This window comes from Neltuma alba, unplaced genomic scaffold, assembly GCF_004799145.2.
Source record: "Neltuma alba isolate B1F8T4 unplaced genomic scaffold, ASM479914v2 tig00010592_pilon, whole genome shotgun sequence".
NCBI lineage: Eukaryota > Viridiplantae > Streptophyta > Magnoliopsida > Fabales > Fabaceae > Neltuma > Neltuma alba.
Genome location: NW_021635455.1, coordinates 619,746 through 647,196, shown reverse-complemented (window position 1 = coordinate 647,196; position 27,451 = coordinate 619,746). Strand labels below are relative to the sequence as shown.

Here is a 27,451-nt window from a genome sequence, read left to right as displayed (position 1 = left end):
CTCCAAGAGGAACATTAAACATTAATTAGATGAAACTAGAGAAACTCAGAAAAAGAAAACGGAAAGAGGCCGGGTGTTGGGGAAAATAAATGAAAATCCCTATGAAAATTAGGAACGAAAGGGTCTAAAAAAATTGAAGATGTTTGCTAATTAATTCTCTCATAAGCTCTCTAGCTAGCAAACTACTAAATGAGCTGCCTGAAGTCAGGTCCGAGGTGTTGATGAATCAAGTAATCGTCCCCATTGGACACATGAAACTCAAACATCATATTCGGATGTTGCAGAAACTGATGATGCTGCTGCTGCTGCTGCATTTCCTTCTGGCGTCGGAGTTCCATCACCTTCCGGTGTGAGTTTGAATGCTTGGTCAGCACGAACGTTGGGCTCGCCGCCGGCCGGTATTCTGGCACCAGCCGCCCTGACTTGTACCTCACCCCGCACGCGTTGCAAAGCGTTTTGGGGCCCATGGGCCCGGTCCGCCATTGCGGCGTCTTATCTGTGGCACAATGCAGGCACTTGCGGCCCTCGCCGCCGCTGTCCTTCCTCCTTGGCGCGGCCTTCCCTGGTTTCTTTGCGGTGGAAAGGATGGCGTCGGGATCTGAGGAAGATGAGGTGGAGGATAGTGATGGCGATGGAGATGGGGACGGAGAAAGGAGGAAGAGGCGAGAGGTCCAGTTGCATGGAGAGCCACGTGAGCGCTTGCTGCGAGCTTTGGCCGGAACCGAGACTTCTGTGTTGAATATGGGGCTGTTGACGACGCTCCGGTTGGTTTCGGCCTGGAATTCCTGAATGATTTCGGATGTTTCGACGTCGTTACGGGCTTTTATACCAGATATCAGCTGCAGTTTCTGCAGGTCCTCGCTTGAAAATGATTCATCCACCACCGTCGAAAGCCATTCCAGCTCTGCCATATCATCATACTGTGTCTCTCAAGATTAATCAAAACCCACCAACAAAGCATGTATTAGTTTCATATATAACTGTGTTCGCATATCTCCTTTTTCTAACCTTTTCATTTTGTGTCATCGGCATCACCATGTGCGTGAGCAATTCCAAGTTTCATTTTTTGTTTGGTGGCAAACGCAATCACAGCAAGAAGGAAGAAAAAAAATTAAGCAAAAATAACGAAACAAACCTCGACAGATCAAGGTCAACCTTCTAATGTAATAATCCTAGTTTTATTATATGCACACACCGACACACGTATAGCCTTGGACATGTATTAGGAATTGAAACAAGCCGGAAATCATGATCAAGTGTATGGACGAAGTGAGAGAAGAACTGCAGTAGATTATACATATGGTGTGAATTGCATATACGCATCATTGTGTTTATGAAAAGGTGTGAGAGAAGCATATATATACCGGCACGGGACGCAGAGATCGCCGGAAAAATGGGGGTCGTGGAAATTGCGGGTGTCAATATCGGAGACAACATTAGGTTGGCTGCCGGGGAGGCATCAACGGCGGTGACGGTGGAAGAATTGGTTTATGAAAAGGTGTGAGAGAAGCATATATATACCGGCACGGGACGCAGAGATCGCCGGAAAAATGGGGGTCGTGGAAATTGCGGGTGTCAATATCGGAGACAACATTAGGTTGGCTAGCCGGGGAGGCATCAACGGCGGTGACGGTGGAAGAATTGGTTGAGTTGCCGGGAAGGGAAGGGAGGGAAGCGTCGTCGGGGAGGAGAGTTTCATCGTCGACGTTGGAGAAGTTAAGGAGGTCGTCGACAACAAAGGAGTCGGCGGAGGCCATGTTGTTGTCGGAGGTGGAGAGCTGAGGATTCTGCAAGAAGTCGGGAGCTTCCATGGGAGAGAGGAGAGGAGAGGAGAGGAGAGTAGTGAGGAAGTAGTGAGAGAAAGCAAGAGGAAGTTGGGGACAATGTGTGACAAAGTAGTGGCTTTGAATGGAGAGAGAAATGGAGAAAGGGGGGTTTTATTGCGTTGGAAGGGGACAAGGGGACTCCTATTTTGGACCATCTTTCTTTCTCTCTCCCTCTCCACCATGTAAATCCATTTTCCAGCCTCCTCAATTTTTTAAAATCAAAACAAAAGCTTCCCTTTCGCTTTAATTCCAACATGGACACTTTCTTATTTCCCCGCCATCTGCTCTGCTACCCACAGTAAAATAACAAGCTACCCCAAAAAACTCTGATCATTTTTCCTCAGTTTAATCCTAAAAAGAAACAGAGGAAAATGTGGAACAAGTTCACTTTGGTTCCCGTTTTGCCTTTTGCCGCTGCTCTTTTAATTATCCTTACATTGCATTTTCCCTTGGCATTGCAGGTGGTATAAACAATGGTCCATGCATGGAGTTAGTTTTAATTCTCTCTGGTGGCATCAAAATCACTTTTTTTTTTTAACCATAAAATCATTAAACCTCTGGACGAAAATAAATCGAGGCCCTTGTAACTGAAGTATATATACTATAGTAGTCCACTAATTCAGAATTGAACAGTTGATTACAAGTTGTCCGGTAAAAATTCAGAATCGCGTTTTGTTTTTAATATATCTCCAGAAATTGGTTTATTGGAAATGGATAAAGAGAGTGGGAGTAAAATGAATGACATTATGAGAGGAGAGTAAGTAGAAAACGATGAATTATTCTTTCCATTTATAATAAACCAGATCAAAAGTCAGTTTAAGGAAAAAAAGAGAGTTAAAATTTTCTTTAACCCTTCTTCATTTTTGCTTATATGGCAACAAATACCATATTGATGGAAGGATTCAATTGGCATTGCATGTGAAAATAAAATAAAAATGTAGCAATCAACATTGCTAAAAGCGAGCTTCGAATTCGGGCTCCCCCAACCTTCTTTGTCGCCTATTTTTGGATGATCCCTGTCTTTCTACAACACATGGCCGTTAACCCATCTCACAACATCAGACGTGAAGTGTTAGTTTGGTTCAAAGAATTATAAGAAATGTAATATAAAAAATGTAATGTCAGAAAACTGGTTTAGCATGCCATTCAGAAATTGTAGAATAAATTTATATTATATTTAAGAAATAAAATAAACATGAAATGATTTTTTAACTCGTCAAGGCTAAATTTGAGAGTATAAATGTCCAAATATTTGATTTACAGAAGATACAGATGTTCATATATCTTAATTTATAAAGTTCAATTCTATAGCTAAAGTTAATTACTGTCATTTACTGCAGAAGTCCTTGGTGTTGAATTGAATGAATGGGCCTTGGTTTTGTTGTATCACCTGCAAGCCAATATATCCTTGGGTATCCTCTTGGGCCTTCTTGCTGGGTTCTTTCTTCCACTACGGCTATCAAGTAGCCCAGGTTTGTCGTGGAAGCCCAAAAGAAACTCAGGTTGTCACCCAGCGATCATCATGTTAAAATAGAAGGAGAAAATTTGAGTTCCCCCCGAAAACGAAAAAAAAGAAAGAAAAGTACACTTGATCTTTCTTTTTTATGTTAATTTCAAGACATGAAATGATTTTTTAACTCGTCAAGGATAAATTTGAGAGTATAAATGTCCAAATATTTGATTTACAGAAGATACAGATGTTCATATATATCTTAATTTATAAAGTTCAATTCTATAGCTAAAGTTAATTACTGTCATTTACTGCAGAAGTCCTTGGTGTTGAATTGAATGAATGGGCCTTGGTTTTGTTGTATCACCTGCAAGCCAAGATATCCTTGGGTATCCTCTTGGGCCTTCTTGCTGGGTTCTTTCTTCCACTACGGCTATCAAGTAGCCCAGGTTTGTCGTGGAAGCCCAAAGAAACTCAGGTTTGTCACCCAGCGATCATCATGTTAAAATAGAAGGAGAAAATTTGAGTTCCCCCCGAAAACGAAAAGAAAAGAAAAGTACACTTGATCTTTCTTTTTTATGTTAATTTCAAGAGCATGCGATAATCTTGGGGTCTCCAAAGGGGGTTGTAAGATGACATTTTAGCTGATCGGCATTATTTAGAATGTGGAATTTATCCTTTATAAGAGGACATTTATGTATTGACTGATTAGATTCTTGCAAGACGAGCGTCCGCATTCCGTGCTCATCAGGCTGATGAGCACGGAATGCGATCCCTGCAAGACGATGGACAGAAAGAAAAGGACGTACGACACAGCAGAACGTAGAGATCGAAGTAGAAGAGGAATACTGAGATCGAATGAGGAAGGAGCTGAATTAGCATTGCAGTTGAAAGTAGCTTGCCATTTGTCCAGCTTTACAGGTGTTCGAGCAGCTCTCTGGCTCGGAATGGGGAAGGAGAGTCTTAATCCTGGGAAATGGTTGAATCTCCTTGTTTCAGAGCCCTACTATTTGTTCCATTTCTTGACTTTCTTCTCGTATTTCGTAATTCGTAGCTCCGCAGCTCATGCCCTTGCTCCTCACCTCGCTCATCATCTACTTCGTTGCGTAACGCTCTTTCTCTCCGTGCTTGTCTTGCGTATTTTCTTTCCGTTCCTTGCTTTCCCTTTCTAATGCGCTTGCTTTTGCAGGAAATCCAGACGCTGTTAGTCTTTGCCCTTTTGGCCTTCATCAAGGTACTGCTTCTTCGCCCCACGTATTCGACTGGTTTCATCCTCTTCTGATTGAAAGCTAACCAAATCTGTTGTCTTCTCACTTTAATTTAAACCCCTCTATCACATATATTATACTCTTGATGCGTCTTAGATAGACCCAAAGATCATCAGTTGAGGATCATGATATCAGTCATTCGCAGTCTATATGGAGAAAATTGCACCGAATAGTTCACATATTATTTGCTTATGTTAGTGTTCCAAAGCTAAAAATTATTAGACATTCATTATGAAGGATCACTGTATTACTCTGACTCTGGTGTATGTAAGCAACTTGATAACTTCCACTGACTCTGACATACTTTGCTGTGTCACTTTATAAAGGGTACCTAATTGACGAAATCTCGATTAATACACTCTAGCAACAACTAGTTTTACTGCCTATTTTTAGGAAAAAAGCATTTGGAACCACGAATCTTCAAACCTCTATCGGCTGTATTTTTTCTGGCATTGCTTTCATGATAGAATGTACCATCATTCTTGGTACTTGAACTTAAAAATTAATTCCGGTTTTGTTGCTGATTTTTGTTTGCAATTTGATTCCCTATGTACATGAAGAGGCTATTCATTTTGTTGACATCCACGGCGGTAAACCATTACTCACTTCCCTCTTTGCATATTTGTATGGACGTTTCTTAATTCTAGCATTTCTCTGTCAGGGAGTGAAAGAAGAACCATGGGAGGCTTTCATTCCTGATGCACTTTTTGCCAAGGTGATCAGTTTGACGCATTTATATTTTTTTCTCCTCAAAAAGTATTAATTGCTTCGGTCTCATTAAACGCCTATTAAAACATCCTGTGTTGGTTTTCTTTATTGTTACTGATTTGTTCTTAACTTCTTGTAATTGAACGCCTTCCTAGGACATGCAATCAATGAAATATTTCACGTGTTAAATTCCTTTCTCCATGCACATGACCTGTGATTCAGACGATAATTTCCTTTCTGTGTTTATTTGCTCTTGTTAGCATTTCCCTGTCTTAATGAACATTTTTCAGATTTGCCTTTTTGCCGTTGCCTATACAATGGATCGCTGCTTAGCTGTCTGGTATATTCTTGTGTTTTTAGGTGGGTGATTTTATCTTGTAATATGCTCTTTAACTGATCCACAGGTTTAGGCACGGGAGGATTGCTGGGTGGTGATTTTCTTTGGATAATGTTTCTCTTCTTTTTTTTGAAACACTAGTCGGTCTTAATTTGGAACCTTTTTTTAAAAAAAAAACAAAAGATATTTATCAGATATTTTCTTTACTTTTATTATATCCAGATATTCATTTAATCTTGGGAAACTAATTATCTTTTCATTACATTATGCTAATAGTCCAGGTAATACATTGCATATTTTGTGGATGTCAATCACATTAAAAACAAATTTATCGTGCTAAAATAACATTCATGTTTATATTATTGCTCTGTGATACAGTGTTGCATATGCTTACCCAGCAACCACCATTTGAAGAATCAGGTAGAATTGCTTGTTTTTGTTTCGATTGCTTTTATGTATGAGTAATGATTCTTCTAGCTTTTTATGGTTGATATTTGAGAATGCGAGTGCTACAAGAATTGTAAGAATACATTGCTTTAGAATCTGATCAACTGATAGATTCTGTTTCTGTTGAATTTATTCTTCAAGGTACTTCAAACAAGTTAACACCATTGCAACTGGAGAGCTTGCTGACAGAAGGGAAAACTTCAAGATTTTGGCTGGTAAATTGAACAGAAGTTCTTTCCGAATCTTTTATACTTGTTATTCAGATATCTGAATATGTGGGTTTTGGCCTTTGGGTGTGAAACCGACGAGTTAGTAGTAAATAAACCAGAAGATGAAAAGAAATTACCTGTTCCTCGTGTTGTGATGGCGAGACCATTTTAAACTTGTTCCTCATACTCGTGTTACAGAAGAGCCTGAGACTTGGTTGCTATGCCCTTCTAGTTTGTTTGGTGGATGCATTTGCAAATATATCAGCACCTAACATTCTTTTACTATTGAGACTTCTTTTTACTTGGTTGTGTGAGTTTGCAGGTGGGTTCCGTGCCTCATATTCATCTGCTTGCATTCGGTCAAGCCGATGCTTTTCTGAGCTCTCAATCACGTAAGTTTCTTCTTTCTTTTCATATTGAAGCTCCTTTCTGTTTTCTTACTCACCACACAAATTCAAGTATTTGCACTCTCTCTGGTTATTTTTGCGAGTACTTGTCCTCAGTTTCAAACTTCAAAATTTGTCAGTTGGCTTCCAAGTGCTGATGGTCTGCACTAAAATGCAATTCAATCTTTCTTGTTCTTCTATTTTGCTTGAATACGTCTAAATCAACATCAAAATAGCAAGGAAATGAGAGTGAAAAATCTGCTCTTTTGTGCATGGAACTAGTGTTGGAGGTATACTGATGCGGCCAAGATCTTACAACTATTTCTGGTTCATATTGCTGCATGGCAGATATTCAAACAAATTTGTCTTTTGGAATCGTTGATCTCGGACTCTTCCCTAATGCTGCAGAAAAGTTTGGAATCTCTCTAAGCGGTATGTTACATGAGACTACAGCCTTGTCAAATTGGTTTGTGACTTTTATTTCTATTTTTTTAGTTCTTTTTGTTATCACACTCTTTTTACAGTTGATGTGATGACTCGTCTCTCTCAGGAAGCATGAGCCAGCTTCCGACGTTTATCTTATTTGACAATGCCACTGAGGTCACCCGTTACCCAGAGTTGGACTTCGAAGGAAAGTACTTTCAACCTACCATTACGAAGGTACGATATAACGTAGAAGTAGGGCTGTTTCGCAATCAGATGAATGTCTTGAAATAAGGGTTGCATGTTTATACTCTTATAATTTCATGCATCTTTCCACTAATCAAGTATCTTAAGTTATAATCATGGATTTTTTGGATTTCAGGGACTTCTTGCTCGGCATTTCGAGCTTGATCGGCACCTGCTTGACTATGTGAATGGAAAATAGCCATAGGCCATTGCTAGGATGTTTGTCACACTCTAGATTTTCGGTTAAAATCTCTATGATCTTCCTGTTTTTGTAATTTCGGTAGCATACAAAAATGCATTATAAGCCCACTAAGAGCAAGCCTGAATTAGCGAGTTTCCTGGAAGCCACGCCATAGCCACGCCGCGCCAGCATGTGGGAGGGTGTTTCTTCATGGGGTCCAACTTCATTCAAATACCCTGAACAGTATTCCAACTTCATTCTTCATGGAGGTGCCCAAAGTTCAGAGAACCCATAGTTTGTTCCCATTATGCCCTAGTCCCCCGACTGTTTCAAATTCAGTGCCTCCTAGAGCGTGACGTTCATCGTGGTTCAGTGTTGGAAGACCACCCCAAATTGAGAGGCTGTGTCTTCCGCCACGCTTGCTTCTTTGATCGGCAGCCAATATTTGCTGATGGGTTCTGTTTAATTTAGATTTTAGGGGATGTTTGGGTTATTTCAGAAGTGATTTTACAGTTACGAAACAAACATGTGAAAGAATTTATCTTGATTTACAGAAACAAAATACTTCTGGGTGTTTCCAAACATCCCTTTATATTGCAGAAATTGATTCTGCTGTGTTGAGTTTGTTGATGTTTCTGCTGTGTTTGAGTTTGTTGATGTTGGTGCCTGTATCTCATTGAAAATATGGTATGATGTCCGAAGGGAGTGGGGCGGCCGGAATCATGGGTCGCGGAGGCCAAACCGGGCACGAGACATGAGGCGAGGCTTCCCAGAAGATGTTTGGGAATTTTTGTTTTTCAATTTTCGAGGGCGGTAGCAGGTGTGAAGCTCAAGTTCTGATGCGGGGCCCACCATTAGAAAACGACACGGCACGGCCACGTCATAGCCGCATGATGATTGATGGGCTGTCCTGCTGCTTTGCTCCCGAATATTCTTTTCTAGGATCTCGTTACTTCAATATTCTAAATGCCAACCTTACTTTACTTTTTCGGCTCCTTTTGACATTTAGTAAATTTTATTTTAATGTAAATCAGATGCATAAAATTGGTGAGCAGAATGTCTCGAGATAAAAGTGGGAGACTTTCGAACCCAAACATCCTCCATATTTTACATAAGAATAGAATATAATTGACATGAAAATATCACATGTTTTGTTTTTTACGCATAGAGAAAGAAGAAGAGATGAAGCCAGTATTTACGGAAATCAAACTAAATTTGAATATAACTTTTTGCCAAAAACTTGAATATAACATATCATATAAAGTTAAAGAGATAATGAGTTGTATATAACTGATTAGGATGTCTTGGCCCGCCCTGAGGGGGAAATTATAGAGTAACTGAGTAATATATTTGTTCAGGGAAAATTAAAAAAAAAAAAACCAAAGATGAGGAAAATAAATAGCGGAGGAAGGAAGGCGGAGAAGAGAGACGGCGCGTGGGGAGGCGATGCGAGTGGGAGCAAGTGATTGAAAATGGGGGGAGGAGACACAGAATGACATGCTCTGTCTGATGTGATATGAAATGTCTTCCTCGTTCACCGTGATTGCCTCCTTATGTTCTTACTCCATCCCTCTCACTCCCCCTACGGCTTATTATATTATTATTATTATTATTCATTTTTAATTTTTTTTATGTCTCTTATATTTTAAATATATATATAAGATATAAAAACTTTAAATTTTTTGCGGCGATAAAATTTTATTTTATTTACTTAGATTATAAACTCTGGCCTCATACTTTATCTTTTTAAGTTTAATCTTGTTTGTTATTAAATGTTTTATAAACATATACTCCTCCGGTCCTTAATATAGGACCCAATTAAAAGGGTACGATGAGAGAAGCCAGTGAATTGACAATTAAAAGAATATTTATTTTTAATCTAATTTTTAAAAAATATGATTAAATAAAATTAGATTACACAATATAATTTGTGTTTAGATTGGTTTTTATAAATTAATTTGTAAAATAAAAATATGTTTTAATTATCATTGAATAAATAAGTTTAGTTTTTAGAATGATCAAAATAAATGATTTTTTAATAATTAAAATAATTAAAATTATGAACTTAGAAAATATAATTTTAAATTCTTATAATGTGAAAAATTATATTTAATAAATAAATATATTTAAATTAAAAATAATAGTAATACGAAATTTTTTAAGCAAAAATAATATTAGTAGTTAATTGGATAATATGCTATGTATAATTTATGTAAGTAGTAAATAAAAAATAATATTAAAGATTCAAAAACTTCTTAAAAATTGTTTAAAATGATTTTTATTTAGAGAATATTAAAATTAAAATTAAACCTAATTGAGAAGTATAAGGGATATACAGAGAGAAGTATAAGAACAACGTAATCATAAAGATAAAAAATATCTTTTAACTCTAAAAAGTTATTTTTACATAAGTTATAAGTTTTAGGTGTTTTTATAATCACATTTGAAAAACAGAATTTTTGACTCAAATTAAATTAGCTAAAATTTATGATAAATAACTTTCAAATTTCAAATTTGTAAATAGACTTATCATGCCTGCAAACTATTTTTTTTCCTCTCAAAACGGATTGTTGGACGAGGGTCGCCCCAAGCAAACCTTTTGCATTTTTATTATTGGCACCGTTGATCTAATCTTGCGCATTTCAATTTGACACGTGTTGAAACTCACTCTGTGTGAAGGGTTACTAGCCGCACCCCGCACGGAATCCACACTCGCAGAAGGTGGGGTCACGCGTGCAGTGTGCAGCCCCACCCTCCCATGTGCTCTCTGCCATATGGAAGCTTGTTCTATGCAACAGGTCATCCCCACACCCCCGCTTGGGCCCCACCTTAAAAAAAAAATTCTCAAAAACGATCGTGGGTGTTTTCAAAAAATTGAGGTTATCAGTGTAATGACTATTTTTTAAATCTGCGGAATAATTTTAAAAAACAAAATTGAAAAACAAGAAAGGAGGTGGGGGCGCCAGATCGTTGAGGTGACATGCAAATGCTGCCACCTTATCTTGCAAGTTATGCAATTTCAAATTGCTTTTTCATCAGTGGCCCTCTTTTGCTCTGTTTAATTAATTCTATTCTGTCGGTATCAAATATATAAAATCAACCTTTTCGTCCTGGACTCTTTCACCCAAAACCACATTATTGTTCATATCTTTCAAAAGTGCCATCTTTAGCTGCCTTTGTGTGCATTTTGATCACCCTCCCTTGTTTGATACGGCAATTAATTAAGATTCATATCAATCATTTAGTGGACCAATCAATACCAATTCAAGTTGGGTTGGGTGGATTGAGGAAAAAAAACACTCCCATTGTTTTTTTTTTAACAAGTGACTAATTAAGATAAAATCAATTGTTTCGTCTTATTACAAATATTCTGTTCGTTTTACAATGTAAGTTATTTTAACTAATTTATCAAAATTACAAAATGGTAGTTGATTCATTATATCAAATCAATTTTTTTTCCCAACGTTACTCATACTAAATGAGATTGTGAGGAAGGGAAGACAAATATAAAAAATTATATTTGAGCATTAATTTTAGAGATAAAATTAACAATCAATCATTAACTACTACTCCCCAAGTAACTTACATTTTGAATCGGTCATTATTCTAAAAACAACTTATATTATGCGCCCGATGGAATATAAGATCTACTAGGAAGTTTTGATTTAATCTTAAATGCAAAATCTATTTATATTATACTAATAATTTAATAAAATACATTAAATATGATGACCTATACATGCTAATTTTATTACTTTAATGTAATTATCTGTTTATTTTACTAATAATTTTTTATTAAAAAAAAAAAACCCCAGACCCTGGTTTGAGTCTAACTATCTAGAGATGCGGAGTGTTGAAGAATGGAGGTCCACTTGGAGTGGTTTGCCATTAATGCCGCATTTGAGCCGCTCACTTTTGGCCGGCCGTGACCTTCTTCCATACTCTCTCGCTATCTCACTCTCTTTCCCTTTAATCCATGTTGGACAAGTTTGCCAAACAAGCAAAATCCACCATAACCCACATTATGTTCTTCCTCCATCCCCTTTTTTGAAAAAGCAAAATTGACCTTAACACATTCATTAATTTTTATTTTTTTTTTTGGACTCAACATTCATTAATTTAATGGCAGCAACCGGCGGAATTCTTAGGCACGTATATTAGTTACGATTAGAGAGATCCATTCATTTGCTTGCTTGCTTTGACTATTGACTCATGTTTCATTCCTTAATTCTCACTACATTCCAATGCCGTAATCTTCAGCGTGCCTTCCTTTGTATAAATTAGACTTTTGATCTCTTTGCCAAATTCTAATAATATACTACATCTGACCTTAATTATAAGAGCTAGTTGACTAATTTGAGAAGATCAAGAAAATAAATTAAGTTCGTTATTTATAATAAATAGGTGTTATTTTTTTAAAACATCCTTACTAATCAAGTGTATTGGATAAAACTATCATTATTAGAAAAACTATCTTAAAAAAATGTATAAATATAAGAGACAAGTGGATTAGGATCTTATATTTAAAATTAAAATAAAAGTCAAACAAGATCTTATATTAAAGGCCTGAGGTAGTATTTGATTATAGGAACACAATATCCGGCTGACAAAAAGTTTCTTTTTTTTTTTCTTTCTTCCTTCAATATATATATATATATATATATATATATATATATATATAACGTGTTAGGGAATGAAGAGAAATTTTCAATACAATGGGCGCAGCGAGTCATACGAAATTCATTCCAGCCCGCATGCGAGCAACCCAATTATGCTGTCTTCTCTTTTCTTTCTCCCTCATACCCCCAAAAGAAAAACAATTAGTAAAATGAGCTGGTTTTATAAAAACTGTGAAATGGACAATTCTTAACAGTGCGTGTCTCTATGACTTGAACCACACATGGCACAAACTCCTCGAAACGCACCCGAAGATGAAGTTTTGTTGATCAAATATAACGAATGCGTCACAAATTTGCATGATTTTGGATAATATATTAAACCCAGTCCCATTGCTTGTGTTGCACTTCAAATTCTCATCATATCCCCGCGTTGCATCTCTCTACTTTTTTTTTTTTTTGTTTCCCGCAATTTCTCATGTTGGCTCCAAAAAAATTTTTATTTGCCCATTTTCAACTAATGACTGTCAATTCACTGTACTGAACCTGTTTTCTGTGATACTCTCGTTACAAAATGGGGATCACATTCGAACTCAAATCAAACCACTTGGATCAAAACGTAAATGATATGAATGTTGGAACTCAAAGCGAACAAACACATAAAACAGAAGTAATTCCCAGACAACAAGGGACCAAAGCAGAGGGAGGCCAATCATGTGAGAGACATTTTTTAGTGTCTCGCCAGAAATGAGGTGAAAGCGAAAGAAGCAAATAGTCCACCACGATGGCTTGTCTGTGTGGGGAGCAACACTTTACACAACGCACGCGTCGTGAGTGCGAGTGTGGGTCGCAATTACCCACTCTGATTACAAGCTCGAAGGAGCCAAAACAAAACAGAGGAGTGCATTAAAAGCAACGAGAAAAGCGAAGCGGCACAAACAGCTAAAAGGAGGTAAAAGAATGACGTGAAAACAAGTATGGTGGCTTATTCTTATTCTCCTGTCTGGTATTTGGGGTTTCTCCTATAACCAAAATCCCAATCCCGATATACCCAACGCTGCTTTTCCTATTCACTCCTCTGCCCGGCCCTATATCTCATTATTCATATCCAACTATTCCCCAGACATACTCTGAGCCCTTCTTTAAACTCTGCAGTTTTATTCCCTTTGCATGCCTGCTGGTGATCTCATGCTTAGTTAACAAAAGGCCACAGGTAGGCTCTCCTGGCTATTTCCCCATTAAAAATGTCAGGCTCTCATCAGTTTTTGAATTTCATGATATAATGAAAATGTTGGTTGGGTTCTGAGAAGAAGGATGATGGCTGTGAGTTCTGGGTGTAAGGAGGGAAGCAAGGTGGGGATGGACAACGGAAAGTATGTGAGGTACACGCCAGAGCAGGTTGAAGCTCTGGAGAGGCTTTATCACGAATGCCCCAAGCCCAGCTCCATGCGTCGCCAGCAGCTCATCAGAGAATGCCCCATTCTCTCTAATATCGAGCCCAAGCAGATCAAAGTTTGGTTCCAGAATCGAAGGTATCCCTTTCGACTTTTCACATGAGTTTCCCGCTAAAACGTCAATTTCTCTTCAATATTCGACTTGCTTGAGTGAATTTAGTTTGTGAAACTAGAGAAAGTGATGTGTTTTGACTCTTGCGTTTCCATTACTTTCTCTTAAGATCCCATCAAACTGATTTTAAAGCGAAATCATTATAAGTGAAGATTCGGCTGTGCCTGACTCGTTACAGACTTGCAGTAAATATTTTCCACTCCTCCTCACCTCTCTTGTTTTCTTTTCTTTTTTTTTTTTCTTCTTTTCCTTCCTGCAACCATTCGAGATATATTTCCGTAGTATTTAGCTTTGCATCAGAGGACGAATACATTGATTCTTCTTCATCTTCTTCTTATCCTCCGTTGTTTGAGTGATAAATGGAGCATTTTGCATAGTTCCCCAACTGTACTGATCGTTACATATGAACTTTTTTTTCACCAATGGCTCGATGAAATCATTTCTGATAGAAGGAAGGGTGCGGGTTTGATTTTCGCCTGGGCCGGGCGGGGTGTGTGTGTCTGTTTGACTTTTTGTAACAAAAAAGTTGAATTTTTTTTTTATTATGTTGACTATAATTGCAGATGTAGAGAGAAGCAGCGGAAGGAATCGTCACGCCTGCAAGCCGTAAACAGGAAACTGACGGCCATGAATAAACTACTGATGGAGGAAAATGAAAGATTGCAGAAACAAGTGTCACGGCTGGTTTATGAAAACAGCTTTTTCCGCCAGCAGCCGCAGAATGTAATGCTTCTCTTCCTTCTTTACCTCTTTTATGTTTTGATTCATTTCCGAGTTAGTTTGGTTACGTAACGATAAAGATTGTTGAACAGACGACCCTTGCTGCGACGGACACAAGCTGTGAGTCGGTGGTAACCAGCGGTCAGCACCATGTGACGCCTCAGCATCCACCAAGGGATGCCAGCCCTGCTGGGTCAGTTGAAATAATCTTCGTTTCTTGGCTTGATTCCTAATTTCCTATTCTTCGCCTGAGTTATTCTCTGTGGCTTAATCGGGTTGTCTCTATTGTGTGTAGACTTTGTCCATTGCAGAGGAGACCTTAGCAGACTTTCTTTCAAAGGCCACTGGAACTGCTGTGGAGTGGGTCCAAATGCCTGGGATGAAGGTTTACCCCTCACCTCTTGTCATCATCGGAATCTGTTCACGCGAGTACACTGCATTATTCTTTTCCTTTTCAGTATATGAACAATATTCAATTAAATAAAGTACATCATCAGCCTTACTAACATTCTAGGCAACTTGCACAATACATGATCCGAATCACTAAGCAGTGATACATTATCAATTCATCATCTTACCCTTATTTTCTGTATTAAGCTCATTTTAACGATCCAGTAATTTCGAGCCATTCAGGAAAAAAAAACAGTCCAGTAATGCTAGACTATTGGTATCTGTTTTTTCTTTTTTTGGTGTTATTCAGTAATATATATATATATATATATATATATATATATATATATAAGTTCCGTGTTTTTGCATGCGCGCAGCCTGGTCCGGATTCCATTGGAATCGTTGCTATTTCTCATGATTGCCCTGGAGTGGCAGCACGAGCCTGCGGCCTTGTGGGTCTGGAACCTACGAGGGTAAGTTCCCCTCGGCATGTCTGAGCATGTTAAAAGTAGAGGGAGATTTTTCTGTTTTTTCTTCTGAAATGGAGACACATTGATTGAAAATGTATGTACAGGTTGCGGAAATACTCAAAGATAGGCCCTCGTGGTTTCGTGATTGCCGAGCCTTGGATATTCTGAATGTGATGCCCACTGGAAATGGGGGAACAATTGAAATGCTTTACATGCAGGTACCACTACTAACCATAGATGATATGTTCTCCGCCGCTTGTTTTGTATATTTGGAAGTTTACTTAATGTTTTTTAAACATTTCCCACCTGGGCTAGTTGTATTCGCCGACAACTTTGGCTCCTGCTCGTGACTTCTGGCTGCTGCGCTACACATCTGTTTTGGAGGACGGCAGTCTAGTGGTATGTACCCCTGATTCCTCCAAGTGAATTCCCCACTTTCTTCCTTTTCTGTCCTTATGACATTTACTTGGGTTGCTTTTTAAAAATAAATAAATAAATATTTATGATATATTTTCAGGTATGTGAAAGATCGCTTAACAACACCCAGAATGGACCTACAGTGCCTCCAGTGCAGCCCTTTGTTAGGGCAGACATGCTGCCTAGCGGGTATCTGATCAGACCTTGTGAAGGAGGTGGATCCATTATTCATATTGTTGACCATATGGATTTAGAGGTAGGCACCCTTGCTCTATAAATTGAATCAAACGCATTATAACTCATTAATTTGACTCGTTGGTTGTTTGAATTTAGCCCTGGAGTGTTCCTGAAGTGTTGCGCCCACTTTATGGGTCATCAACGCTGCATGCGCAGAAGACAACAATGGCGGTACGCCTCATGTTTCTATCTGATGGCTTACGCTATAACCTTTACATTGGTGTTAAGGGCTGATAGTTCCTTATATGGGAATTTTGCTTTAAAGAACTCATGCTTCACGTAGTAACCTTTTGATTGTCATTCAGGCCTTACGTCATTTGAGGCAGATCTCTCAAGAATCTTCTCAACCAAATGTCTCCGGATGGGGGAGAAGGCCTGCAGCTCTACGTGCACTTAGTCAGCGATTGAGCAAGTTTGTCTCATTCTCCTGTTCATTGTTACTACTACAAATAATTGACTGTGGTAGTCAAACTTATTCTTCTGTTTTTGGCAGGGGATTCAATGAAGCAGTCAATGGGTTTGCAGACGATGGCTGGTCCATGTTAGAAAGTGATGGCATTGATGATGTTACCCTTCTGGTGAATTCATCTCCCAACAAGATGATGGGAGTGAATTTTGTCCAGAGCAATGGTTTTCCTTATTTGAGCAGTTCCGTGCTATGTGCCAAAGCATCAATGCTCTTACAGGTATACTTTGTGATGCTTCGCTAAGTTGTATACGCATTTTGATCTCGGACCTTGTTTATTAACAGTTTACTTTGAATTAAAATGTATAATTTGAATTCCCGATCAATGTTGGTGGCAATTTCTATTTATTTGTTGTTATTTCGTAATTTTCTGCTTATGCTCTCTTCCTATCTTTTGTAGAATGTCCCTCCAGCAATTCTTCTCAGATTCTTGCGGGAGCATCGATCAGAGTGGGCAGATAGCAGTATCGATGCTTACTCAGCTGCTGCAATCAAAGCTAGTCCCTGTAGTTTGCCTATAGCCCGAACAGGAAGTTTTGGGGGTCAGGTTATTCTGCCTCTGGCTCACACTATTGAGCATGAAGAGGCAAGTTATATGCCAATACTCTTGAATTAACCACGCATATTGCCGTTTACCCTTTCTTTCCTTTAATCTTCATTAAACATTAATTATTCTTGCCTTCAATTCATATGGAGAGTATCGTTCTCTTGATTTGCTTACTTTTTCTATACATTGTGAACTAAAATGCATTTTGTTTTCAAACAGTTCATGGAGGTCATCAAGCTTGAAACATGGGTTACTATAGGGATGACATGACTATACCTGAGGATGTTTTCCTCTTGCAAGTGAGTACTTCAATTAGTTGCGAGGATGATGAGATCTGCGTATAGTTATACAAGGTTCTTTTCAACCATACCTATAAAACTAACAATTATTTTGGCTGCACTTGTCCACTTGTCCCCAGCTCTGTAATGGAGCAGATGAGCATGCAAATGGTACCTATGCAGAACTCATCTTTGCTCCTATTGATGCTTCTTTCTCTGATGATGCACCTATTTTACCTTCTGGTTTTCGTATCATAGCTCTCAACTCTAACACAGTAAGTCTTTAGAATAACATAAAGTTTGATTGCGCTGGTTTTGAAGTTTGTTTCCCCTGCTCCCTGTCGTTCTTTGAGCAAGGCCTGTGACATTTTCTTCCTAAATATGGCGTAGGATGCTGCCAGTACAAATCGTACACTTGATCTTGCTTCTGCTCTTGAAGTGAAAACCACAGCAAACAAAGCAGGCAGTGACAACAACGGTAACACAAAATCGGTGATGACCATGGCATTCCAGTTTGCATTTGAAGTCCACCTTCAGGATAGTGTAGCCTCTATGGCCCGGCAGTATGTCCGCAGTATTATTGCATCTGTTCAAAGGGTTGCCTTAGCACTCTCCCCTTTACATTTTGGTTCTCGTAATGGTTTGCATGCCCCGCCTGGTCCTCCTGAGGCACAAACACTTGCTCGTTGGATCTGTCAAAGCCATAGGTGTGTTCTTAACTCCTGTTCTTTGCATGAGTGGATTTATGATCTGTACATCTCAATCAAACTCTTGGCTTAACGCTGTAATCCCATGCTAAACAATATAATCCAGGAAAATGTCTGAAATTCCAAGAAAAACATTACTAACTACGTCTTGAAGCAAGTTCTGCCGAAAGAGCTAATATTGTTACATCTCTGCTCTAGTTCCATTTGCCAGTATCTGCTTAACGTCACTAAACTCCAAAAATTGTTTTCACAAACACAGGCTTGGTGTGGAATATTATACGACCAAACTGCCTTTGGCATTAAGGCTGAACCACGTATTTTATAACTCGTGGAAATTTTATACATGATGTGATGACCTTATGACTTTTTTGTTCTTTTGAAAATTGTGTAATGAGGACCATTGTATTTAAAACGTTGACATTCCTTGCAGATGCTATCTAGGGGTGGAACTGCTAAAATGTGAAGGTACTGAATCCATTCTCAAATCCCTTTGGCACCACTCAGATGCGGTGCTTTGCTGCTCTTTAAAGGTTATTCTCTTGATCATTATCATCTTCAACTTAATACTAACAACTTTCTCCTCTGTCTATTAGGCCTATACTGTATAAGCTCCTGCGATTGTCTGCTGTGTTGTTTCCTTTCCTCTTGCTTTCTTTCACAACATTAATATTTAAGATGGCACAATTTTTTTATATGATCTTTCCAGGCATTACCCACGTTCACATTCGCCAACCAAGCTGGACTTGACATGCTTGAGACGACTTTGGTGGCTCTTCAAGACATCACTTTGGAGAAAATCTTTGATGACAACGGAAAGAAAACCCTTTTCTCTGAGTTCCCTCACATAATGCAGCAGGTATATATTGCCCTTTTTTTCACTAGATTGATGAAAGCCAATGTCTGACTGGTTCTGATAAAGCAAAGCGTACGAAGTGTGGGTATCACATGCTTCCACAAACATCTATAACTCGTGTTCCTTTTACTATAACATTTAGATACCATGTTATTACTGCGTCTGCTGGGACCATAGTTATCTATTTGGGAGATAAATGGACATCAGATGTTGGTGCTTTCAGATTCTAAAGAGGCATATTGCTATGATGATGCAGGGCTTTATGTGCATGCAAGGAGGCATCTGCTTATCCAGCATGGGGAGGCCAGTGTCCTATGAGAGAGCAGTGGCATGGAAAGTGTCGAACGAAGAAGAAATGGCGCAATGCATATGTTTCATGTTCATCAATTGGTCTTTTGTCTGATACCTTAGAGAAAAGTACATAGTCTAAGGAAGTAGAGGCTAGAGCAGGGTAGTATCGTCCTCTTATTTGAACTTGGAAGAATGTCTAGAATGTCGCATATAAGACTGTCTTACTTAATGTGGGCATGAAGCCCTTGCATGCTCCGATTTTTTGGCTGTCAGTTCCTATATATATTACGCCTCTTGGGTCTTCGTGTATTGTTCTCTATCCTTCCCTCTTACATTGTCGAAGAACCCAGTGGATGAGAGGCCCGTTTTGCTTCGTACTAATCCAATTCGAAGTCTTTGGATCGCAGACTCTGCTCCAAAATTGGCTTGGTTCCAACATGTAGAATCTATGTTGAATCACCGTTTAGCAGGGAATCATACGATGAGACGTGCGTGGCCACTTTAGACAGTTGAAATGAATCCGAGAGTGGGCAACCAGGCCGAATGACGTAAGGAACGAATCTTAATGATTAATATGATTCATCCCTTTGCTTCGGACTCGTCATTTTCCTACGAAGGAATCTTTGTCAGCTTTTGCTTCAGATTTCCAAAATTTTCAAGATTCCATTAATTGTTCTCTGCGATAATAAGAACATGTTTAATATTCTTCCGGTAATGTATCTTATATTTAGGACTAGAAATAGATTTTATATTTAATATCAGAAGAAGTAATTTTTATTGTCTAAATTAATTAAATAACAATATTATAGTCAGTGCAAGACAAAAAGATTCATTTTTCACTAGGGCACCGTTTGGGTGACACCCCAAACCATGGTTTGGGTGATAAGTCACCCAAACACCCACCTAATTTGCACAAATCGTGGTTTTGGAAAAAGTAAAATTTTTTTGCTTTTGGAGAAAAAAGGGAGAGTGTGAGAGCCTATAGAATATGTATCTTGTTATTTTTTTTATAAACATATTTTTTTAAAAACATATTTAATCTTATATTTTATAAAAGATTCATTTTTCACTAGGTGAATCTAATTAAAAACATATTTGTTAACCCACTATGAGGTGTGTAGAGCTGGTAAAACAAACTCAGCCCGTGGGTCCAACCGGCCAAAAAAGGCTGGCATGCCAACCTGTATCGTTTTTTGTTCGTTCCGTCACAAGCTAGCTCGCTTTCTTTCTTTTTTTTTAATAAATTTTTTATGAAATTTTCATTATATTATATAACATAGTTGGAGGATTTTGACCTTCAAATTTCACCATTACCTCATTTATATCATTGCATATATAATTAAACACTTTATATATGTGTATAATTATATATAGACTATAGAGAACATCATCATCTATCTTTTATTTTTCATCTATTTATCGTTACTATGCATATCTTTATAAGATTAAATAAATATATGATGCTTATATATATACACATACATGTAAGAGATCTACTTAACTAATTTGAATAAGAAAGTTAATTAAATTAATTATTTATAAAAAAAATGTGCTAGTTTTTCTTGAATATCTTCTTAAATTATAAATTAATTCTCAATTTATTTTATTACAACCTGCTACTCAAGTTCAAGACTCTAAATCTAATTTTGACATTTCAAACTAAGTCCAACTCGTATTAATAATAATAGTTTTTTCCTTAAAAAAAATTAGGCGGGCTGATAGGCTCAGGCTGGCAAAAGGTGCAGATTACTTCAGCCCGCATCATTATTTACTCGCACAGTGATGGGCTAGCCCGTATCGGTACCGACAGCCCACTTTACTAGCTCTACAGGTGTGGGTGAACTATTTTCAGAACATGTAGTACTCACGAGACTTCTCAGAAATTATTCATGCGAGTGGAAGAATGAAAATCTAATCTAATTCAATTCGAAAACCTTGTTCATTCTACAATATAAATCCAGGAAGGACACTACTATTTTAGACATTACGAGTTAGAGAGTAAAGTCTGTCTCAGAAAATCCCTTTGATGACATGTATAATTAATTTTAATTAAAAAAATAAACGTAGAAAATTAATTAAAATTAACCCACTATTGGAATTAAAAAATAGATATGCAATCAAGTCTCTTTGTCAATGTATGTGGAATAGCAGATCTTATAATGGTAGTATAACAAGACCGGTCATAATAATAGGGTTGTAATTGAGCTGAGAAGAGTATTACTCCCCATCTAAAATATAATGTCCATTTAAGAGTTCTGGCTTGATCCTAAGGCTCAATTCTCTATTATTATCCCTTACATTGAGTGTTTTTTCATAATATATTCTTAGTTATGGGTTTTTTTTAATTTTTATGAATTAATTTTTAATCATTAAAAGGTAGGGTATTTTCGAAAAATCATCACAAATTTTCTCCAATTAATCGCAAATAATCATCTTAGCTTTTTTTTTTTGGGATCTTACGGATTGGTCAAAAGAATTTTATGCTTAGAAACGGAAGAAGTAATGTTTAGTTTTTCGACAACGCTAGCTAATTATTAGTATTTATTGCTGTTACTTGGTAGGAAAATAATATTGGCAGTAAAAAAAACAAAGAAGAAAATAATCTTTTGCATAGTATGATTGACGTGGGAAATCAAGAAGAACCGAAGAGAAAACAAATAAAAAGCGACTTTTAAGAAGCGTTTAAAGAGGATGACAAGATCTTAAATTCTTCGAGTAACCAAATTGAAAGACAGCAGATTGGCATAACCATGTGATGAAGTCAAAAGCGCAATCATTGGCTGAGCACCAGTGCTGTTCCATGCACCACAAAAGTCAAATTCACAAACTCCTCGTCCTGTTCATTTACCAACTTCACCCCCTTCCCTTTGAATTCTCTTGTGGGAAAATGTGCCAGCTTCCTGCAATATCCGATGCTGGTTTTCCACTTTGCACGTGTCCCAATCATTATCATTATTCATTCTGATTATGCATTGACATTCTAAATTACTAATAACCTCCCGGCTAGCTGTCTTCTATTGTTTGATTGATACAAGCACATATATATATATATATATATATATATATGTAAATCAATCCTCAAAGTAAACTAAAAAGGCAACTAGCTAGGAAGATGGGAAGACATATGGGCATCATCGTTTCTCAAACGTAACTCTTGCTACAGCCAAAGTAAACCAGAGAGGGGAGACTTTAACAGAAAAATATTCAGAAGAAAAGGGGCTTTTTCTGAGTCGAAAGGATGAAGCCAAAGAAGCTTTTTGCATGGTCTCCGAGGGTTATCATTGATATCTCGGGGGAGCTTTTGAAAAGAAAGAAAGCACTGCGAAGAAATCATATCTGTGCCAGCCATACGCAGCTAGTCCTTTCCTCCCAGCAACGTCTCAGCCACAGTTTTTATATCTTTACACTTAAACTCATTCTCATTGATGGAATCTTCTAACCGGAACAGATCGAGGATCCTTGCAAGGCCATCATTACTCAGCCCATGAAATATGGAAAATTATTTGTTTCTCGCAGAGAGAGAGAGAGAGAAGATGAGCAGTATGGATCATTAAAGCATACAAAGAAGGTGGGTCACAAGAAAGTGAGTTTGTGGTCAGCCTGTATGGGTGGAAAGATACCCTCTATATATATATATATATATGCACTCCTACTTTACCCCATGCCGGTGGACTTCATATATATTTTCTGCTTCATCATACACTAACACGCAGATCGAAGATATAAAGATTAATCGCTTTGGTTTGAACCCGATTCTAGCTAGCTAGGTTTTTCATCAGATAGTGTACTCTAAGGAAGAAAATCAAGAAACGTGGTGAGAATAATGTAATGAATCCATATATGCTTAGCTTGTAGGGGGTATAACAAGTTAAGTTGAGGAAATTACAGAGAGCCATGTCGTTTAGTGATGTGTGAAGAATGTGCAGTTATCATGAAATTTTCAAACTTTATTGCATCATCATCATCATGACAACAGGAAAGCGACAATGAGAATATATTTATAATCACTACTGCATCAATGATCAATCCTAATATATATAATTATAACCTCGCTAAAAGGTTTCTATTCCAGTTTTTTCCCCCCCTCATTCAACACAGAAAAGGAAAATATGTCGCCGTGTAGTTATATAATACTCCTCCGGTTTTTAATATAGGATCCAATTGTTGAGTTGGTTTTGATCCTAAATATAAGACCCATTTTTTATATTTATCAGTTTTTCCTAAATTACTCCTATGGATACTCCCTCAACCATAATCAAGTAGAAAAGGAAGATATGGTATTAAGAAAGATGATTATGGTATTTTAGGAAAAACGTGTCACATTTCTTATAATTAACTAACTTACCTAACTTCCTCGATTTAATCAAATTAGTTAAATGGGTCCTATATTAAGGACTAGAAGAGTAGGAGGATATCCCAGCTCTTCAATAATTTGTGTGTCTGCGCACGCCCTGCATGTTCGCCCATCAATTGGGGTATATATATTGGTAAGATACTTAGAATGTGGAACTTGTGCAGTTCCAATTACTCGCTGCTGCTATATATTCAATTACTATTCACAAACTTCTACCTAACACTTGTATGGTGCAAAGCAAGACAGAGAGAAATTAAATAAACAAAGAAATCAAGAAAGAAATTTTATTATTTTTTGTTACTCCTGATACCGGATACCTTTTCGTTTTTAGAAGCTTAGTATTTTTCTTTTAAAAAAAAACTCACATGTACGCGTAAGATTCTTTTAAATAAAATAAACAGAGACAATATAATTATGATATTATATTGTTATTATGATTTACACTAGTTCAGCATTGAATCCCAAATTTAGAAAAGAAAAACATCTTCCTAGCAATCCCTTGGTTGCTCAACATTTTAGTTGTGGGAAGCTACAACTTTCATCAAACTAACCAAAAAAAAGAAAGGTTAAAATCCATCATCGAAAACAAGTAAAAAAGGAAAAAACAAAGAGTAACATCACAAACAAAATATATATTTCTTGTGAAGGGTGAGGATGGAGGTTAAACACAGGGCGATGGGGAAGCTGTCACAGCGTTTAAGGTTTTGAACACGTGGCTTGCGCTCGGCCTAGCTGTGGGGTCGGTGGCTGTGCACTGGAGGGCCAGGTTCAGGACCTCAACGATGCCGTTTTGAGCTGATGATGCAATCCCGCCCTTCATGATCGGGTCGACCCATGTATCCAGATGACAGTCCGAATAACAATAACGGGCCCATTCCACTATGCTCTCGTGCTGCATGCCCGCTTCTTCGTCCACTGAACTTCTTCCCGTCAATAATTCTATCAGAATCACCCCGACTCCGTATATGTCACTCTTCTCTGTCACCTCCTTCCCATTTCGCGATTCTGAAAAGTTTTTTAATAACCCCTTAATTAGTCGCTGAAAAAATAAAAATTGAAAAGGGCAAAAAGGTTATTGAATTCGTCATTACCAGGAGCAACGTATGGTGAAGAAATGGAAGGCTTGAGAGGGCTCAACATGAGACGAGGAACATCTTTTGCGTCCACCAGAACTCTCTCCGGTGACATCTCACCGACCAAAGCAAACGGCGAATCATGAGCATGCAAATACTTCAGTGCTTTTGCAATTCCAAGTGCAATATTCCGTCGTCGTTCCCAGCTTAAACTCCCAAGGACATCGCTTAAATATTTTCCCTCCACGTATTCATACACCAAGTAACCACCTTTCCCACACCTGCATATTCCCTTCAACTTCACGATGTTTGGATGCCGAAGCTTACCAATGTCTTCGGAAAAGCAATTCAGGTCGCTCATCTCTTTCACCTCGAACTGGATTGTCTCTTTTCGTCCTTTAGGGATCATAACTCCTTCTTTTGCAGAAGATAATACGTCGTGGATGGTGATGAGTTTTGAAGCCTTGGAGTCAAAGTAGCGCATTTCCCATGTGCCGTCTTCATTTTCAGCCCTTGTGGTTATCTCCGAGTTCTGTCTTCTGCGTATGAAGACAATGAGAAAAGCAACAAGCGGGAACCCTACAAGCCCAAACAGAAAAAACCACCAAATTGGATTCTTATTATCATCTCTTTTGGTGCAGGGTGGCAAACCGCTTCTACTGTCAATATCACTATCACAAAGGTCGTTCCCAGCGACGCCACTGCTATTGATGGCAAGGAAAGCTCCTGTGGACGGTAACCTCCCGTGAAAATGGTTGTAGGATATGTTGAGTTCTACGAGGGATTCGGCGCTTCCTAAATTTTCAGGAATTTCACCCCACAATTGGTTTTCAGACAGATCAAGCATCCCTAGAACTGGCATCTCTCCCAGACTAATCGGTATTTGCCCGCTAAGCTGATTGTGACTGAGGTCTAAAGACACAAGCTTCTTGCACGAACAAAGTTCATTTGGGATGTTACCGGACAGCTTGTTTCTGTTAAGTTTCAACTGCACGAGCTCCGATAAGTTTCCCACACCAGGTGGAATATAACCAGAAAACTGGTTCTCCGATAAGTCCAGGTTCTCCAGTTCATTACTCCCGAAAGAGGTGGGTAACTCTCCAGAGAAATTGTTTTTAGCCAAATTCAGCAACTGAAGCGCCGGCATGTCCCACTTCCGATCATCAATCCTCCCGGAAAGTTTATTGCCAGACATGTCTAACAAGTATACCTCTGGCAGTTTGGTGAATTCCGGGGGTAATTGGCCGGATAGCTTGTTGTTCTGGAGGCGTACTCGGCGTAGGCTTGTACAAGCGCTCAAACTGTGTGGGATTTGTCCTTCAAGAGAGTTGGAGAAAAGAATAAGCTTGTAAAGATTGCTCGAGTCACATAAGCGATGTGGGATCTCTCCGGAAAGGTGGTTGGTGGAAAGGTCTAAAACAGTGAGGTTGCTATGCATTCCCAGCTCTTTTGGAATCTCGCCCGTTAATCTGTTGGACCACAGTTGAAGAACTTGAAGCCGAGGTAAAGCTGTCAAAGCCCTCGGAATCTTTCCGGTAAAGTTGTTTGAGAAAAGCTGAAGGATCTCCAGTCTCTGAAGATTAATCACAAGTTCAGAAATCTCTCCCCATAGAGAATTATCACTGAGATCAAGCGAAACAAGCTTTTTCAGGTCGAAAATGGAAGGGGGGATCGGGCCCATGAGGTTGTTTCTGTAGAGGAACAGAAACTCAAGATTGGTGAGGTTTCCAAGGGACTCGGGAATGAATCCCGTGAGATTGTTGTAAACAAGGTCGAGATGATGCAGAGACAGTAAGTTCCCTATGCTCTTCGGGATTTCACCGGAGAGATTGTTGTAACCCATGTAAATCCACTTCAAGCTCTTCATTACACCTATGTCACGCGGGATTTCACCCACCAACTGGTTCGAAGCCAATGTTAAGTATTCTAAACCTGTGATGTTGGTGATGGAATTTGGAATTCCTCCCACCAGAACGTTCCCTCCGACATCAAGATATTTTAGACTGGAAAGAAGACCAACCTGATGTGGAATCATCCCGGAAAACATGTTGTTTGAAAGATCCAAGGATTCCAGGCGGGAAAACGACACAGAAAATAAAAACTGAGGCAACGAGCCCGTTAGGTTGTTGTTGCTGAGATTAAGGTAACGAAGTGACGAGGGAGACGAAGGGAACGACGAGGAAGAAATTTCCCCAGCGAACTTATTGCTGGAGAGGTCAATATTATTAACATTTGGGAGCTGAAATATGGACGAGGAAATCGTGCCGGACATGTTTTTACCTGCGAGTTGGATGGAGTTAAGGTGAGAAGAGCTGTGGTCGCAGGTGAGGCCGTACCAGTTACAGAAGGTGGTTGAAGAATTGAGCCAGTTCGAAAGAGACAGACGTGGGTCCTTGGTGGAAGCTTTGAAGGATAGCAGAAGCTGAAGTTCTTGTTCTTGTTGATCTCCATGTGACTGTGAGCAGCGAAGATTGAACACAAGCATGACGAGGCACATGAACGTGAGGCTTTTTGGAAAGGTTTGACGAACTCCTTTGGCCATGTCAAGCTACCAGAGTTAGATTTCTCGTTGCGAATTATCAGTTGTATCTTCGCCTTGCTATGAGAATTCCTCGGATCCTAAGCTGCGAAATAAGAGAATAAAATGAGTAACATATGAATAACTTTCCAAATAATTTCTGTAGAATCGAATTATAACGGGTTCGAGACTTCAGCCAAAAAGAAATCAAAGTTAAATCATGACCAAAGAGAAAAAGCAGCCCGTTAAATTATACGAACCTAAGATTCATAATTGGAGAGACAAGTTAGTGTGTTGGCTAGTGAAGGGATGGAAGAGAGAGATGATATAGAAGTTGAAGAACAACAGTAGCACTATTTGAAGAGAATTGGAAGGATGTGAGAGAGAGGGATGAATGCGAGTTTAAATAGATGGAAGGTGGGGAGAGTGTAAATGGGGCATTGGTTTGGATCATAATTACGAAACTG

At 38.5% G+C, this 27,451-nt stretch overlaps 3 protein-coding genes and 2 pseudogenes across 3 annotated transcripts; 2 read left to right on the top strand and 3 right to left on the bottom strand.

The window, feature by feature from the left end:
• Window positions 1–74: 74 nt before the first annotated feature.
• On the bottom strand, window positions 75–1,108 carry LOC114757294 (GATA transcription factor 12-like). The gene has a single exon (XM_028946294.1). It carries the CDS (start codon window positions 909–911, stop codon window positions 186–188), a length of 726 nt encoding a protein of 241 aa, XP_028802127.1. The 5' UTR covers window positions 912–1,108; the 3' UTR covers window positions 75–185.
• Window positions 1,109–1,436: 328 nt separating this feature from the next.
• LOC114757323 (uncharacterized) lies at window positions 1,437–1,816 on the bottom strand. Its single transcript, XM_028946329.1, has one exon. It carries the CDS (start codon window positions 1,809–1,811, stop codon window positions 1,437–1,439), a length of 375 nt encoding a protein of 124 aa, XP_028802162.1. The 5' UTR covers window positions 1,812–1,816.
• A 2,282-nt stretch (window positions 1,817–4,098) lies between these two features.
• LOC114757297 (thioredoxin-related transmembrane protein 2-like) lies at window positions 4,099–7,540 on the top strand (annotated as a pseudogene).
• A 5,590-nt stretch (window positions 7,541–13,130) lies between these two features.
• LOC114757364 (homeobox-leucine zipper protein ATHB-8-like) lies at window positions 13,131–19,348 on the top strand (annotated as a pseudogene).
• Window positions 19,349–23,782: 4,434 nt separating this feature from the next.
• On the bottom strand, window positions 23,783–27,348 carry LOC114757299 (probably inactive leucine-rich repeat receptor-like protein kinase At2g25790). Its single transcript, XM_028946303.1, has 3 exons — window positions 27,245–27,348; window positions 24,485–27,090; window positions 23,783–24,398 (listed from the first exon to the last, which is right to left on the bottom strand). The coding sequence occupies exons 2-3, from the start codon at window positions 27,006–27,008 to the stop codon at window positions 24,055–24,057; spliced, it is 2,868 nt and encodes a 955-aa protein (XP_028802136.1). The 5' UTR covers window positions 27,009–27,090; window positions 27,245–27,348; the 3' UTR covers window positions 23,783–24,054.
• Window positions 27,349–27,451: the final 103 nt, after the last annotated feature.

Coding starts and splice junctions, on each gene's coding strand:
- LOC114757299 (XM_028946303.1), bottom strand. CDS start 27,008: ATGGCCAAAGGAGTTCGTCAAACCTTTCCAAAAAGCCTCACGTTCATG. Junction 24,399..24,484: donor TTCACCATACGTTGCTCCTG/GTAATGACGAAT, acceptor AAAACTTTTCAG/AATCGCGAAATGGGAAGGAG.
- LOC114757323 (XM_028946329.1), bottom strand. CDS start 1,811: ATGGAAGCTCCCGACTTCTTGCAGAATCCTCAGCTCTCCACCTCCGAC.
- LOC114757294 (XM_028946294.1), bottom strand. CDS start 911: ATGGCAGAGCTGGAATGGCTTTCGACGGTGGTGGATGAATCATTTTCA.